We start from the raw sequence: 18,390 nt of genomic DNA, 5'->3' as shown, positions 1-18,390 counted from the left end.
GTTCAAAAATGCGATCATTTGGTCAGAAAAATAACAAATAATAATAATAATAATAATAATAATAATAATAATAATCGCTGCTCGGGCCCTAATAATTTCTAGAAAAAACAATAAGGTCATTGCAGCTTTCGCTGCTCGGACAGTAATAATAGTAATTTCTACAAAAACAATAGGGTCCTTGCAGCTTTCGCTGCTCGGGCCCTAATAATAATAATAATAATAATGATAATTTATACAAAAACAATAGGGACCTCGCAGTGGTCGCTGCTCGGGCCCTAATAATAATAATAATTTCTACAAAAACAATAGGGACCTTGCAGCGGTCGCTGCTCGGGTCCTAATAATAATAATAATTTCTACAAAAACAATAGGGACCTCGCAGCGGTCACTGCTCGGGCCCTAAAAAAACACAACGGCCTCTAAATACAACAACTGCTGCACTGTATCACGTGACCGACGCATTGTGTACGACGCCGCATCATTTCTCGTGATTGGTCTCTTATGTCACATTGGTTCTTTAAGGGACATTTATTTGTCACCATGGAGGAGAGGATCCGCACCACGCAGCTTTGCTGCTGCGAAGCAAACTAGTTTGGCAGCAGCATGGGTGTTATGTCACTTGTGTGTGTGTGTGTAACGAAGCCTACAGGCACCTAGCACCTTCACCTTCCTGATCGATTTCGCAATACAATTGAATGCATCGTCTAGTCATTTTGGTCCCTCTGTTCTAGCAGACACGATATCCGTTGTTGTTGCTGTCGCTTTGTACCCTGTTGGGCAATAAAAATGCAGACCGGAATTGGCCATAAAAGGCAGAGGAAATTCCACCCTGTGGTGTCCCAGCTAATATTAGCCTTAGCGACACCCTCCGACTTGGAGAAACCGCATCACATTTTCAAACAACGCGTGTGGGTTGCGCGCGAGTATAAAGGCAAAGTGTGTGTGGCATTGCCGCAGCGACGTGCGTGTGGACGTCGCCCGTTGGGAGTATGAAGAAGCCTTAAGACAGTGCAAGTGTGTACCTTGTTGTGCAGCACTGTGGCAAGTTGCCCCTCACTGCCCTGAAGCTCCTGGAGCAAGTCTGTGAGGGCGGCGCTCGACATGGACATGATCACTGCAGAGACTGGCTCCACTAACCAGCACAGCACCTAATAAGGGCAGAGACAAAGCAGTCCTGATGAGCCTATACACTACCTGTAAAAAATATATACACTGCCAAAAATACAAACCACCTCCCTTTTTATTTTAAGCCATTCAGAAGTTGACTTGCTGGTGTGCTTTAGATTGGTGTGCTGCTGCAGAACTTAAGTCTGCTTAACTTGAGGTCACGAACGAATGGCCTAACCCATTAAGCCCGGGAGCACATAACCGCGTTTCTACCACTAGAGCCGGGAGCGCTGTTGCGTCTTTCTACCTTTTTTCAAATCAGCAAAAAGAATGCTAAAAAAGCAGGAGTTGCGCAGCAGGCGTCTACACACTATGCAAGCAGGAAACAAAGACAAAACGCAGAACAAGAAAACAAGATATCAGCCATAACAGACCACTGCAAAAGAAATAATTATATTATGGACTGGGAGAAGGGGAAAGTCATCACATCAGAAATCAATCAATTCAAAATATAGATCAAGGAGGTCATCGAAATAAGAAGATGCGGAGACAGGACCATCAATGGGTACGAGGGGGCATACATGCTCCCCACACAGCTGGGACAAGGGCGACGGGGAGTTGGAGCGCAGTTTTGATCGGGTCAGGGAGCATTATTTGGAAGGTTTCCCCACCAAATCAGCTGTTTTTTAGACACGTCACACAGAAATGTCACAGCCCTGATGAATACTGAAGTAACAGCTGATACTGTAAGCACGTTAAGAGTTTATTTCTTTATTGAAAAAAAAATGTATAAAAAAAAAAAAAAAGAAGAAAAAGAAGAGGGAGGAGGAAGCGTGAGAGATATGTGCATGTAAAAATTGATCATTGATAATGTTGTTCATTAAAATTAAATTTGTTAGTTCAAAAACCAATCATTATTGGTATAAAAATATTTACTTTTTGTTCTTAAATGTTTGGGCCTGTGACTTGCTGTTGTGATCATTTATTAACAATGTTCATGGGTTAGTGTGACCTGCTCTGTTTAATCTTCAAAAAACATCACAATGTTTTGAATATTAAAAATAGGAAATTTGAAAAATGGCCAGCAGACAAAGTTTAATGGTTTTTTTTTTCTTTTTAGATTTTCTTAACAGGTTAATTCGACCCACAACATAACGGGAGGGTTAAAAAAGGTTTTGACGTTTCGTTATAAAATAATATTACAAATATTAATAATTCGTACAAAAACAACAACAACAACAACAACATCTGTGTTTTTATGTTTACGTTATGTTACCTTTTATGTTTACAATCACTGCACATTTTGATAAAGATTGTCACTATTCAAATTAAAACCTGTTCAGAAAGCATAAAATGTTTTTTTTTCTTTTAGAGTTTTATATACATTTTAAATATGTTTTATATGTTTAACATGAGGAGAATGGTCAAAAATATGCAAATTAGCCAAAAAAAGAACGATGTAAAAAAATTATCATGTTAAAGTCATGATCATGATTTTTTTTTTTAAACGTGATATGATATTTTTGCCATATCGCCCACCACTAAATAATAAAAATAAAAGTAAACTTCTTTTTCTTACTAACATTTGAACTTGAGCATGTTTCAACAAGATAGAAATGGTAATGGTGAGATTTACAGCCTTAAAACACACAAGTGTTGCAAAATGCCGTGGCTCGAGGTGGGAACACGTCGAATCTGGCCAAGCACCTCGCTGACCGGCAACCAGAGTTATACTACCAGTTTCAAGAGTGACAGGGTGTGATACATTTTGTTTACACAATTTGTATAATTTGACGAGACAGTCAACTAGCTGAAGAGTAGACACAACATATAGCAATAGGTTTGCTACAGTATTTTTTCACTTTCAAATTCCAACCCCAGAGGGCTGGTTTTGGACTAGAGCCCACATGTTTGATAACCCTCTTCTATTGTGGTTAGATAGTACAAGGTCTTAATTACCTGGTCCTGCTTGTCCTTCTTGGCCAGGGTCGGCAGGTTGCGGGCAATTGCCATAACAACAGCAGCAGCATGCGAGGGGGGTAGGTAGGGGAGGAGCCTGGAGATGAGCCGCTTGCCTTTCCTCACCGACATGATCATGACACACCGCTCATCACTCACCCTTTCCAGAGAGAATTAGGAAAACAATTAAATATAAGTGTTTCTGTGGGCAAGATAAAATCTTCCATTTTCAAGTATCCAGTCAACCCTCATTGATTCGCAAATCACCCTTTGTATAACAAAACAATTATCTGAAACACGGACCCATTTGCGCTAATTTGCGGATCACTAAAATATTTTTTTCCAAATTTATTTTTGTGCAGCCATTGATAGGAGGGATGTCACTGCTCCACAATTCATAAAAATATCAATTTGTACTCTCCAAGTAGCCATTTTATTGTTTTTTGAGTGAAACATATACTCTCAGTCTCTCATAAAAAAACATTTACTACAATAATAAAATGTGTATCTTCAGTTTGACACTTAAGTCCCTGAAATATAGCAGCCAGCGGTTATAAGCTGATCATTTGTTAACTTCCACTACTGCCAAAAGCAATCTGGACCTTTGTTTGCACCGTCTTGAGAACTTAACCACTCTTCTTTCTCTGGCGTCAAGGAGCATCACCTGCTGCCTGGCAGACCTACAGGAATCTTTCATCAAGCTGCTATTCGCCATCAAGCTGGCCATCGACCAATAATGACTCAGCTTCAGAAAACAGGTGAGACATGATTGGTCATTATCTGAGCAACTGTGAAGTCATTTTCAGTCGACAGAAGTGACAAAATGGCCGCCCCCTGAGATGGCTAAAAGCGGATGCATTTTGCTGCTTAACTTATATTCCACAAACGCAATATTAATCAGAATGCTGTACTGAGGCGGAGCTCAACCAGAGCTACGTCTGTGAAGTATTTGGGTCCCGGTATCACGTAGCGAGGCTAAGGGGCGAGGCGAGCAGACGGCGGAATCCGGTGTCTTCCACCACCGAGAATGGTTGGTCATCAAGTCTGATAAATTCCATTATTTTTCTTTGCGTTGCCTTTTGGTTGTCGCGCTGATATGGGTTTGAGTTGGTCAGCATGGGCTGAGTTAGCTGCTACTGCGTCTGCTTTTACTTTATTCAATGCAGTGAGCCTCGTAAATTTACCATAGTCTTCCAATTGCTTGTTCTTCAAATGCCGGATTAAGTTGGTTGTGTTGAAACCTTTGGCCATGCTCCCCCCGCGATGTACCTTTCTTATGGCATACATTACAAGATGCAAACTACACACAGCAGACATGTTTGTTAGTCCCTGTTCGTCCCGCGCGCCTCATGCATGAAGGGAGCGGTGTGTGTGTAGGGCTGGTCTCTCATGACTGTAGACTGTGAAGCCTGAGCTGCGGGTGATAGGATTAATGAATATCGGCCGATCATGATCGGTGCCCAATCGATCGGAGCATCGCTACTGTCAAGAGATTAAAAAATTAAGAATTTTTTTAATTATGATCTGTAATTAATTGATCTAATTAATTATTTTTAATCTCACTTAAAAATTGCTGAGAAAAGCCCCAAATCCCCCATGTATGTATCTGTATTTATGGTGTATATCTTTTTTTCAATTACCATTTTCTACCTTGAGGAACTGTTTGGCGCATTTATCAGCCAAGTCGGTGGTTAATGTTTTCATGACGATCAGTGCAAAATTAGTTGATGTTCCACTCACCATCAATTAAGTATCCAGTCACCCCCAAGTAACCCTGGCTGCGAGTTGAGGTCCAGTGATCTGCGGTTATAGCAATACATTTGTCCAAATCCCCCACCAAAACGTCAAGTTTGCTTTTCTTTTCACCATCATACATCTTGCTTGCATCTTGTCATCACTGCAGTCCTGCACCGTGGTTTGTATGATGGGTTATCGGACGCTGTTTGCAGCACCTCAATTAATCCCTTGTCTTCAACTATGTTGATTGGCCTTCAGTTCATCGCTATTCGCTTTGCAAGAACATTCGTCAGTCTGTCGGAAGCAGATTCGATCAAACACGGGCTGTTCTCAAGTTTAGTTTGGCGAAGAGCTTTGCAATGGCTCGCTACAATCGCATCTTCATTGATATCATTAGCTGTGGCTTTACTCGCAGCTGGTTATTTTGCAATTAGTGTTTGTGGTACGCTTGAACTGCTTCTTTGGTAAGTAAAGTAATTCTTACAAAGAAGGCACATACTCAGCCTTTATCAATCGTGCCATGAGGGCGTTTTTCAAATTTACCATTCATCAAAGCAACAACTCTCACATGCTCCTCCATTTTCCACGCCTCTCTCTGTTCCAGAACTTGCCCTCTCACCTACAATTGAGAGAGCTAAAAACACCAGTGGTTCAACTCCTAAGTGACAAAAAAAAAAAACAACAACCAAATTTGCTGCTATTCTTGTTTCACTCACTGCCAGGTGCTTCCTGTGGTGCTGAATGAATGTGCATGGCTGGGGTGGGCCATGGCTGCTGTTGCTGGTATGGAGAAAACTGAAAGACTTGAGTTGTGGTGGACATAACCTAAAGTGTTTCATCAGTGCTTTCTTTGCTTCTGGAAGTGCTGCTATAGTGGACACGTTTGTTTACAACTGAATTTAATGGACTGTAGTAGCCTGGCTTTGTAAGGATTGTCTTTGTTACTGTAATAAAGTGCTGCTCCGCTTCATGCTCTACATGTTGACTTGAGATTTGACATGGTTCTATTGTGTAAGTGTGACTATTGTTAAGTTCATATACCTCAAGATGTGATGAGACTGACTAATTACAGCCTTTACTGTGAGCTCGTATTGATAATTAATGTCTCAGAGATTGACCTCTTTACTAGCAGTTTGTGTTGTATTTTTGGAAATGCATATCAGTTCAACTGCAATTCTGTGTTCTGTGTTTTTATTTGTAGATCTATAGTTGTTATTTTGTTACAGTGTATTATGTTACTGAACAGTTGGCAAGCTGTGCCATATGCATTTTTGGTGTCCGTCACGACCTTCAGCTGTGTACCACATTGTCCCCCACAAGCACACTCCCTGTCCCACATTGGGTGAGTTTGGATCTGGTCACTCTAGGTGTGCGGTTTGTCATCTTTGCAAGGAATCGACTGAATACCTTTACATGGGTATTAAAATACACCCCGGTAGATTTAATTCCCAGCTTTGGGGTACAACCGTTTGCTGCCGAATAATTTTCAGCTATTCAATTGAACAACACACCCTCTCATCACCCGGCCCGCTGCACGGCTTTAAAAAAAAAAGGAAAAAAAAAGAAAAGCAAATTCTCAACTATATACCATGTTTGGATGGTCTCAATAGGCCAACTTAAACCATACTTAGGATAAGGTGATCACACCATACTTGGTGCTACATAGTCATTCAAATTCTGTCCCCAGACTGTGCACTTCATGTGTGCAAAACAATGTGCTTTGGGATTATGGATTAACATCTCAAACAACATGGTGTTATGTTTTAAGGCTCAGTATGTTTGTTTTTCGCTGTCCCTATCCAGTTTTTTCTCTTACAATCCAATGACAGCCTTATTTTATTAATATAATTTTTTTCTATTTGAATACAAAATAAGTGCAAAAAAGGTGGTGTCACTGAGTTATGTGGTAACAATTTTTCCTCTGAAAATTCACTAGAATGCAAGATATGAAGCGTAAAATAACAAAAACAAAAAAAAAATGACCCCACCCCCGCTAGCATCCACCCACCCAAGTAGATTTCAAATCTGGAGGAAACACTGTTATGCCAAACACAATGACAGCCAATCATTGTCCACTTCAGGGTATCACACTGGCCTTTTTTTCACCCGCAACAACTCAAGCACAAGCCCCACTCAACAAATCGGATCTCATCATCATACAAAAACAGTAAAGTTAGATATTAAAAATTTGATTAATGCGATTAAAAAAACAAAACAAAAACGCTTTATATGTGACTGTCATTAATTGATCGGAATTAATGCACTATTTTGACACCCATGGTTTTAATCATAGTCTGTAATAAGCAATGGACAAATTGCCAAGATACATCAAACTTTTGGCAAGTTTCGCCAGGGACAATTGTTCATGTAAATCACATTAGATGTAATATCTACTTGAGCAATTTTAATTAAAAGTCTTTGTTTTCAAAATACTACTTTATGTGCATTGTCACTTTGAGGTGTATATATGGTTTTAAAATTATTTTTTGCTATTCAAGAAAGAAAAAACATAAAAAGGAAAAAAGAATCTGGGATAAAAAACACTACAACAGTTTATTAAGTGACCATGGTGTCTACCAATGCCATACAGCAAATATGGAGTCACTTGGAGCATAAACGAAAATATAGGCAAATACTACTACCATCTACTACTGAATTCATGTTCTATTCATGTTGAGTTGTGATCCCAAACCCCCGCAAAAAGCCAGGGTTGACTCTACATTGTCCCTACCTGTTGTCCCACTCCTTCTCTTGCAGAGAGTTACAAAGCTGTACGGTATTGGTTTTGTGCTGCTCCAGTAAAGCCTCCCTGTCCTCCTCAGGTGCATGGACAAACCGTTTCTCAAAGTCTTGAACCTCAAGTAGCAAACTGTAGGTCTGAACAGGGTGAGTGAAATGACACTTTCAGCACTCGGAGGTGAATATGTGGAAGGGGTACCCGATTGTCATCTTACCTTTTCCACAGTGTACAGAATCTGTCGTCTTTTATTCCATACCTGCTTTTCCCTCTTTTCCTGGTAATGAAAGCACACAATGTCAGAAAAATCATTCAACAGGACATGAAATATGATATTTCTGAAGGTTGGAACAATTTATATTTTATCAACACTGAAACACACACTGCCAATGTACCAGCCAAACAACATAACAGCATCCATTTGTGTGCAAAAAATATGTGCGTCTGTTGAACTATTTGACGAAGTTCCTAAAATGATCAAAAAGGAGTGGATTTGCTTGCTGGAGAGAGGTGCCTGTTTATGGGATTTTGATGACGGGTGTGTATCTAACCTATATGACACTTGTAAAATGTAATTCTGTATGAAACGTACCTCATCATCTGAGCGTGTGGTCACTACTGCGTCAATCATTTTGCGTGGATTGTTGACACTTGAAACTGTCAGTTTACCCAAAGATCCTGCAAATTGAACTGTGAGAAAACAACATTAATAGGGCTTATTATTGTTTATCTACAAAGAACTACAATCCGAAGAGTGCACAGATCTGCAGTAGTACTCTATGACTATGTAGAGCACTGGTTCCCCACATTTTTTGGCTTGTGTGGACTGCACCTAAATGTTTTTGCCCCAAAAATAGGAGAGACGGTGCAAGTATTATAATCTCTTCTTTTTTTGTTGTGATGAAACATTTTTTTGTGCTGAATCACTTCTTCTCCACACTTTGGATCAAAAGGAGTTCATCAGTGAAACAACGGCAGCATAAACAGGACGTGACAAGAAAAAAACGCGACAGGCACACCCCAAGAACGGGCACACGCCTGGTGGGTAAACTCAAATGGGCATTAGCCTCATACTGCTAAATTCGGCTAACCCGATCGCTGCTCTATTCATACAAGTGGCAGCGGAACCATGGAATACAGTATAAACAAGGAAATCAATGCAAAGTGATGCTTCATCGCCAGATTACAAAACAACAACACTGCGTGCTAAAGAAGTTTATTCATCGTAGATATTTTAGGACGCCACCAACATCAAGACACTTTAAAGCGGAAGTCAACACAAACATTTTTTTTCCAGAATATGTTCTATGCAGGCTGGCTAGTCTAAACACAGCATTCTGATTAATATAGCGTTTGTGGAATATGAGACATCCACCGATTTTTAGCTAGCTCAGGGGGCGGCATTTTGTCACTTCTGTCGACTGAAGATGACATCAAAGTTTTTCAGTGCTCAGATAACGACCAATCATGGCTCAATATTCCACAAATGCAATATTAATCAGAATGCTGTATTTCAACAAGTGGGACTGCACAGAACATATTCTGAAAAAAAAAATGTTTGGGTTGGCTTCCCCATGAAGGATTAGCTGTGTTGTTACCTTCATACACACTTCATTCGGAAAATTCCAAGAGAGTATAACCGCGGTCACCATTCTCAGGCCCTCGTCTCGAAAATGGCATAATACCTGTCAACGTTGAAGTGTCGCTAATGGTAAGCGATATTTGTTTCAATCTGTTTGCCCGCAAACTGTCTTCACACTGTCAGTGGCACCGTTTGGGGACCGCTGCCATTATCTCATTCACTGCCATTGACGAATTTACTTGTCTTTTGACAGTCCAGCCATTCAATACCAGTAAATTATTTATATTTTTTTCAAACATTTTTAAACGTTAGGGTAAAAGAGGGTTTGAAAATGTCTGGCAGTGAATGATTTAAGTACTCAAAAACAATTCTAAGTTGTGCTTGTGCATTGCTGGAATGTCAGTGCAATGTAAATATTGTAATACGTTTGTCATTAAGTTATTGTTTGACGCATTAATATTTAAAAGTGTAAATGCAATGCCATGAATGCAATTGTGAGACGATAAATATGAAATAACTAAAACTTAAACAGGGTTATTCCTGGCTCAAATTGAGGCAGAGGTGGTACCATCCTGACCATGCGCCACGATGTGCATCTATTCTGTAAATTCAGCTGGCTCATTTTGTTTTACAGGGAACATACTTTAAGGTAAAAGTTCCACTAGGAATGACTATTATCATATTCAAGCATTCAATTTTTTAAAACTATAGCCACAACTTTTAAAGTGTTACTGCAAAGAGCCACATTAAACTGTACATATGGGCGCACATAAACTGCCCTATCCCATCCCCTCACTCCCTAGCTCTCGTACATATTTTGTCAAAATCTTCTTCTTTATATGGCTTTTTAGCTTATACAGCGTTCAAACTTCCAAGCAAGTTAAAAAAAATGCTTCATAAATTGTGGGAACCACTGGCTACTTTTGTGCCTGACCTTTCAAAGAGAGCGACTTGTGCTTGTGAAGTTCAGTCCCATTCGAGAGATTCTTGATGTTGGAGGGAACTGAAGTACCGCTGAAGATGTGAAGCCTTGCTCAAATTATGCCAAACATGAGGCAGAATGACCTTGCAGAAAACGTCCCAGCATAGACCAGCATATAATTTTGCTGTGTATTTATGCTGGTGTTGCTGTCTTGTTTTAGTTGTTTTTTTTGTTTAGTAGGGTTGCCATTAACCCATTAAGCCCGGGAGCGCATAACCACGTTTCTACCACTAGAGCTGGGAGCGCTTTAGCGTCTTTCTACCTTTCAAACCGGGGGAGTGGATACGTCACCGTCCTTTTTTAATACAATTCTCCATCTCTTAGCCAATTTAATGCATCAGAATATACACGTGACGGTGCCGCGAGACCGGGGAGAATATCGTGGAATTTTTTCGAGCCATAGGTAGGCTAATGGCGGACGCCATCGATTGCCGAGAGCTCTGATTAAAATAAGTAACGGCAGTGATATATAGCCGACGTGCACGACCAGTGGAACCAGTCGAACGTGATATGATGAGTTTGTAGACAATTACGATATTGACGTATTTGTAACAGAATAGAGGATAGTAATGACCGATTTATTTTTAATTAAAATAGTGCTTCCCTTGCACTGACACATTTTTACATCTTTGATTGAAACAGTAAATAATAATAAATTCTGTGTGAAAGCCACGTCTAAGCTCTTTAATTCTTTTGGAATTATGTTTCTGTCTGCTACTGGGGCTGAGATATTAATCATTTTATAAGTGTTAAATTTCTGGGAGAACTTCAGGTTTTCAAGGGTAATTCCAAAGGCGACCTTAGGTTTTGGGAAGCTGTTGAGAAAGGAGTTTTAGGCCTTAATGGGTTAAGCTCTAACAAAAACTGTGTTAAAACGCCCCGTGTTGAAATTAATATTTTTGCTTTGCTCTGATTTTTCCCCCTCCGATTTTGAAAGTTTACTCGGTGGGGTACACTACTCAATGTTTTTTCCCCTTGATCTCATTTACGTTAAAGTGCATGTGTGAGATGCACATACTGTACGCTACACACTTGCTACGCAAGCAACTTGGTGCATTCAGGGTACTTCCACAACATCGGGAACTTGTAAACGCACCACGCCGTTCTACACTATCATTTTTCATCAATTATAACATTTTAAAAATCCAGAGAAGCCAAAATCGAAATCACGATTTAAATTTCGATTAATTGTCCAGCCCTACCTTGACCAACACTTTTATACTGGACAATTGGACCATATAAACTGGTTCACCCTGTCAACGTTTCCCCTGTCCAATCAGTCTCTCTTCTTATTGGTCGAGACCTGTTGAAACGTTTCATGCCCCTGATCGATTACTATTACTAAGGAAAATTTGGTCACAGGTGCTGTTCCGGTTTTCACTGTCCAACCATAAGCCGGTCAAGTCAGGGTTAAAGTTTCAGACGCACTTTCAAGCAATCAGTCGAAAACGTCGTTGGTACAAAAATTACAAATTATGTTTATTGTGAACCAAAAAAGTTCCCAAATGGGATTCACAATTCCAAATAGGGGTGGGCGATATGACGATATTAGATCGTTAAGGGGTTTAACGTGTTGACGATCTCATAAAGACCGATGATCGTTTGATCATCTGCAGGGCACATTCTATACAGTTTAGCTCTATGGCGGCTCAAAGCTGCTGACGCATAGCCGACCAACCAATCACAGCACGCACAGTGCACTGTACGTGACACTCCCCGCCTCCCTGCTTGTTTGTATAGCGGGAAGCTATAGCGGAAAGTCACCACAAAGCAGAGTTGATCCCGAAAAGAAACTCCACATCCACAGTGTCGATTAGGTTTGGCTTTTCCTCGGAGGAGAAAGCGCAAACCAGTTATTTGCGGGTCGGACGTCAGATGGCAACACGACAAACCTGTTTAATCACTTGCGGAGACAGCACTCAAAAAACTACGCCGACAGACAAAGCAAACGGAAATCAGACACATGGTAGCCAGAGGCAGCCGCTAGCTCCAAGCTAACACAACCCACGGTAACACAGTCGTTTAACAAGCGCAATCCATATGAAAAAACAAGCAAGCGGTGTAAAGAAGTAAACGGAAACGAGGGGTTTAAAAGACCGTTCAAAGTACTAGACCCGCGTTACGAGCTGTGTTTTTATGTTTACGTTATTTTACTACCTTTTATGTTTACATCCACTGCACATTTTGATAAAAAATGTCACTATTCACTAAATTAAAACCTGCTCAGAAAGCTTAGCTGGATTAAAATGTCTTTTTTTCCCTTTTAGTGTTATATACATTTTTAAAATGTTTTATATATCCAAAATGAGTAAAATAGTCAAAAATTTGCAAATTAGTAAAAAAAAAAAAAAGAGGTAAAAAAAAGAATCATGATAAAATGATCGTGATTTTATTTTTTTTTAAATCATGATATGATATGTTTGTCATATATGCCACCACTAATTCCAAATGACATCAAATGGATGATCGCTTGCAAAAAATGTCTTTGTGGTGTCTATAAGTCCAAAGTAAGCGTTGTAAATGTAAGTGTGAATTTCAGGTTAAGTTTAAGAGTAAGGGTAAGTGGTTGAAAGACTATATGATGTCTGTGTCTAGCAAACATTTTGCTTCCCTGCTGCACGTCCATTTAACCACACCTGATATGTGCACGTCAATCACAATCCATGACTCTGCCATACCAACATCAACACATAGGGGGAGTAATCATTCCAAATCATAAAAGTACATAAAATATCCATAATAAGTTTAATATAATAATATCTAATTAACCTAATCTAAAATAAAGCAATGTGCCTCCAACATTCCGGCCCCTAATTGTTAACTGGGAACAATTGCAAATTTTAACAGAGCAAATCAGTGTTAGATGTATGTAATAATTAAATGGTATCAACTAGGGATGGACCGATTATCGGCCGGGCCGATTATTGGGGCCGATATTTGGCATTCAAAACAAATTTGCATTTGCATTGTGTCCTCCATCGATATGTTCAGATATGGTTTGCAGCTGAGGCGTGTCACTGTGCGCGCATCTTTTGAGTGGTGCTGCGTTTGCTGCTGAGATGGTTGCACTGTGCGCTGATTAGTGCAGTTTGGGTTTGGAGTTATTGGTTTGTACTCTGTAGGTGTCGATGCAGAATACATGATGTCACTTCTTTTCTTTCAGCGACAGATGAAGCGCTGCTCTCCGCTAGTGCTTGAATTCTTGCGTCAGCCACTGCCAGCTCACTCTCAAATTCCAGCCGCTCTTTCCTTGCCTTGAGCTTGGCTTCTTCCATGTCAATTTCATTTTTTTGGTTCAAAATGACACCTTTGGCTTTAAGAGCAGCACGCTCCGCAATCGTCTTCCTCAAAAAGCTAGATGTTGTTGAGCTACGTCTGAGACGCGCGGTCTCCCTTGGCCCCACATTGTCATCAACAAATGCGTGTTTATATGCAGGCAACACTTTAATGTTATCAAGTGCCTGCTTGTCTGCAGCGTCGTCACCACTTTTTAGCCATTCCTTCACGTTCATAGATTCCTTGAACCGCATACGTTTAGGCTTGTACCAGTCTAAATGGTCTGCCTCTTGCCCCTCAAAGGACAAATATGCTCGTACAGACACATGCAACTGCATAAATTCCGCCAACAAGGTATCAAATGCTTGCAATGCATTCTCAACATTTTCCTTATTTTCGTTGCTCATTAATGCTTGTGTTAAATTTGTTACACTTCCTTGTGAGCGCACTGAGTTTCCCTCTACGAGTGCCGATAAGTTTAAAAAGCTCCTTTTCGGCCATAATATCATCCAACGTTTTATCAACCATTATGTTTTTAATTGCGTGCTTTGCAGCAATATTCGACTTTTGCAAGCGGGCACATTACACGCACAAACGCATGGAAATACTCACCTCTGGCTGCGTTGGAAATGTATTGGTGCATAATTCTCGCGCACCAATCTACGTCCACGAATTCCATTCAAGTATTTCAACTTTTTGTTCCGGCTTTCACAGTCCAACCATAAGCCGGTCAAGTCGGGGTTAAAGTTTCAGACGCACTTTTCAGCAATCAGTCGAAAACGTTGTTGGTACAAAAATTCCAAATTATGTTTATTGTGATCCAAAAAAGTTCCCAAAGAACATTCACAATTCCAAATGACATCAAATGGATGATCGCTTGCAAAAAATGCCCACACACCAATCCGACTTCAGTCGTCGACGCCAACTAGAAGTCGGCACGCCGGACCGGAAAATTACGGAAGAACACACTGCAAAAGTTGACGTAGACGCCAACTACTCTGGACCGTCTGTGCATGTGTGAGAAGAAGTACCCCCTCCATACCATCGGAGATAGTATATTTACCAAACAATTATGAACGGTTTCTGTGTGAAAATCAACTCAAGAATAAAAATAAATCCAACCTGGTACGACCAGTTGTGTCTCAATAGCTTCCCATACTTTGCCTTTCATCATTTGAACGATGATGTCGAATAACGGCGGTCTTTCTTGAATTTGAGTGATTAATACGTCTTTGCGCTTTTCTGTCCAGCCAGCCATTATGTCCATAGAGGAGATATGACGAATGAGCAAAGTTGATTTAATTCTTAAGGAATAGCTTAAATTTTCACCGTTTGTCCGCTTTTGTCACTTCCCGTTCTTGTCCAGCATACTGATTCGATAGCTAACATCTAATTAGGGGTGGGCAATATATATCTTCATCAATATCATCGTCAATCTTGCTTTCACTATGAGCAATTTTACATTATCTAGTATTAATACTGCCTCGAAAACGAGTCAGTCGATAGCCGCAAAGTATGAGATAATGCTGAAATCCTCATTCGGCAAATCAGTGTGCATTGATGGCAGAGGAGGAGGAAGGGATAATCCTTCGCAGAATCAGTGGGCAGGACCCAGTCAGGTGACTGTGTTTGCAACTGCAACTGCAGCCGAGCTATGTTTAAAATATAGAAGAGTGTCCAGCGGGGAATCATAGCAAGGTGCGAGTACACGTCATCCGTAGTCTGTAAATGGTTTGCTGTTGAAAAGACTGGCATCGGTGGGAATAACATGTGATGTGATGTGAATATTTTCATTGTTCAGTGAAATAGTGCTCTTTCTTCCTTGTATTTTAAAATTGTCATTTTGTTTGCTAGATGGACAATTTAAGTTCAGCTTTTTAATTCATTTGAAAGAGACCATCTCTGCAATTTTTTTAAGAGTTCAACATTTTTGGAAACATATATTAGTGCTGTCAAACCACGTTATCGGGCAGTAATTACATTCTGTAATTGATCGCGTCAAAATATTTGGTGCATTTAACGCATGTGCAGAATGGCAGCCCATGCATAATCCCACTCAGAAGTGCAGTGAGCAGCAGAGCGGACGCGTGACATCCACGGGAGTATAAAGAAGCATTTCGAAAGAAGAGGGCAGCTTTAAATCTCAGAAATGTGAATAAATTGGTTTGCCTCAGCGACTGAGGATGAGTAGAGAAGAGGGGTGTCTTGTTTTGTGATAAAGTCAGTTTAAAGGAGGAACACACGACGTGCTGATACCACCTACAACATAACACATCATAACCCGTCATATGAGCCAATCAAATTCATGTGCACTTCAGGGACCACTCGGAAAACATAAACTCTAAGAATATTACAAGGGCCACATATAAATGTGTACATTACACACACACACACACGCACACGCAGGCGCACACGCACACTTTGTTTCCACACATTTGAAATATTTCCGTCACTGTTCTGAGGCCATTTTGCGTTTTTGTTTTTGTAGCGAATAGAAATACTGTCTACTACAGAAAGAATGTTAATCATTTTAATTAAAAAATTCAAATTTTCACCTCATGAGGATTTGTTGTAGTAATAAAAAAATACATTACATATGAACATTGGCTCAATTGCAAAACACGTTTCCGGTTCCGGTTCACAGACTCACCCGGGGAACGACTGCATGTTTTAATTTTTAATTTTTACCTTCCTTTTTTTGAGGTCACCTCACGTTTTTATTTCTACTCCGTTTTTACTATTCTATTTTTACATTTTTAATTTTTGTATGCTTTTTGGATGTCAACCTACGGATTCGCTCCTACCCATGTGCCGAACAGCTACCATATCGCTAGCATACATACATCGGCAATAGCCTAGCCTGGGGCTAGTGCATAATGCCTCCCCATCACAGTGACAACTCGGAGAGCTTGCTTGGACAAGGAAAAACAAAACAATTGCTGACCTAAGAGAGGATGTTCACCATCTGTCAGAAGAACTCCGGAAAAGAGAGTCAATTGTCTCTTCTTTTACGACCTGTTTCCCCCAACTATCCGCCATCGTCATGAATATCATCATCTCTAGCGGGGCCCTGACGCCGGCGACCGAGGCTACCCTGATGGACACGGTGAGTTGGGACCCAGCTGTCTGCCCGAGGCCATCCTGCTCAACACCACTGCATGGTGCCACGTGGGTCGAGGTGGTGTATCGCGGCAGGAGGAGCAGAGAAACACCCGCCCGACCCCAACTGGTGCTGAAAAAACAATTTACCCTTCTGGCAAATGATTCTCCTACCCCAACTACCGCGCTCCTGTGGTCAGAGACGTCTTCTGTTGCTTCCAACCCAGGTACTCATTCGGATTCCCCACCACCTACAGCGATGATCTCTGCCAGGAGTTCCGGAGTGGGTAAGTCCACTTGTGGTCGGGCCGGCCAGCCGCTCACGCGTCAAGCTACTGAAGGATGCAGTGTCCCGATACACGAGTGGGTCGCCTCACCGGCGACACTCACTGGTGTCCGCGGCTACCACACAGCTTCAACAGCATCCTTTTGGACGACGGGGTCGGGGTTCTGTCCCTGGTGGCCGTGGGTCCTCTGATGCTCCTTCTCTATATCAGCCACCAACCATCGTGATATTTACGGACAGCATCATTAGACGCACTCATTATTTAGGCACTTTCACCCGCTGTTATCCCGGAGCCAAAGTTATGGACATAGTGAACATCTTGCCCTGTGTTCTTGACTGTCTTCCACCATCCATATCCCGGCTCATTATCCACGTGGGGATGAACGAGACAGTACGTCGACAATCGGAGCAGACAAAGAGACTTTCATGCCCTCTTTGCCTTGCTGAGAACGTCAGTGGATTAGCGGCATTTTACCAACGTTCTGTCGCAGCATCGGGCGCTTTAGTCATCTTCTGGGCCTGAATACATGGCTCCAGCGCACTTGTGGCTCCCTTGACTTTGATTTTATTGACAATTTTAGACTATTCTGGAATCGCCATTCGTTTTACCAGCCTGACGGGGTTCATCCGAACTCTCTCGGCAGCTAGGTTTTGGCTGCTAATATCCACCATGCCGTCATCAACTCCACCCACAGCTGACTTCTTTTTACTAATCACTCTGCACATGTTCTCCCTTCTTCTTCTTCTACCTCCAACCCCTGCAATAATTATCTCACTACTCCCACTAGCTCTCCCTGCAGGCCCCAGTTATCACCACCCCCACCGGACAGCTTTTTCATTCAGACAATACCAGGCAGACGCTTCCTACGCACTCACAATGTGGTTTTAACAGTGACAATCTTGTATATGTCAACACTCATCACCCGTGTGACCATGAGCAAATGGCCAGCATTAACCTGGCTGTGCTGAACGTGCGCTCCCTTCTAAACAAAACTTTTGTTGGAAATGACTTGATTTTAGACAATAACCTATAAGGTATTCTTTTACCTGAGACATGGCTTGGTACAGATGCTCCGGTTGTACTCACCGAGGCTTGCCCACCAAATTTTAACAGTTTATTTTCTACCAGGGATGGAAAAAAAGAGTTGGGACTGTGTCAATTTTTCAAAATAGTCCTATCCCAAAGGAGATAATTTCTAACAGATATTTATCATTTGCACACCATGCCTTTGTTTTTAGCAGTCCTCCTATTATCTGTGTAGCTATTTATAGACCTCTCCATCATTCCACTTATTTTATTAGTGAGTTTTCAGAATTTCTATCGATTTTATATTCCACTTACAACCAAATTTTAATAACCGGCGATTTTAATGTACATGTTGACGACATCTCGGATCCACTGTCCGTATTTATTTATCAACTTTTTCCATAACATAAACAGTGACACTCAGTTTCAATCAACTGCTATCAACAATCTATTGAAATCAGCTGCTATTAAATTTACCATGTCACCCAACTCACAAAAAACAAAACACACAAAAAAACAATAAGAATAAAAATCTAGTAAGTAAAAAAAAAAGTGTACAGTATATCAAGTTATACATATATATCTATATATATATATT

General features: G+C 40.9%; 1 protein-coding gene and 1 long non-coding RNA gene across 5 annotated transcripts in view; one reads left to right on the top strand and one right to left on the bottom strand.

Moving 5' to 3' along the window:
• Positions 1 to 3,817, top strand: part of LOC147145422 (uncharacterized) — a 48,081-nt gene extending 44,264 nt beyond the window's left edge. The window contains exon 5 of the long non-coding RNA XR_015087037.1: positions 3,722 to 3,817. This is a non-coding gene — a long non-coding RNA (uncharacterized LOC147145422). The remainder of the gene's footprint in view (positions 1 to 3,721) is intronic.
• patl1 (PAT1 homolog 1, processing body mRNA decay factor) overlaps positions 1 to 18,390 on the bottom strand; it is a 167,978-nt gene that overhangs the window by 51,915 nt on the left and 97,673 nt on the right. For all 4 annotated transcript variants that reach the window (XM_086032429.1, XM_086032430.1, XM_086032432.1 and 1 more), the window contains exons 13-17: positions 8,133 to 8,230; positions 7,758 to 7,817; positions 7,535 to 7,680; positions 3,067 to 3,226; positions 1,023 to 1,148 (exon numbers count right to left, since the gene is read on the bottom strand). In XM_086032429.1, the coding sequence (XP_085888555.1) occupies positions 1,023 to 1,148; positions 3,067 to 3,226; positions 7,535 to 7,680; positions 7,758 to 7,817; positions 8,133 to 8,230 (590 nt within the window). The remainder of the gene's footprint in view (positions 1 to 1,022; positions 1,149 to 3,066; positions 3,227 to 7,534; positions 7,681 to 7,757; positions 7,818 to 8,132; positions 8,231 to 18,390) is intronic.

This window comes from Filicampus tigris, chromosome 6 (genome assembly GCF_054856515.1).
Source record: "Filicampus tigris isolate MCC_2025a chromosome 6, RoL_Ftig_1.0, whole genome shotgun sequence".
Lineage (NCBI taxonomy): Eukaryota > Metazoa > Chordata > Actinopteri > Syngnathiformes > Syngnathidae > Filicampus > Filicampus tigris.
Note: the sequence above shows the minus strand (reverse complement) of the source record. Positions and strands in the feature narration are given on the sequence as shown.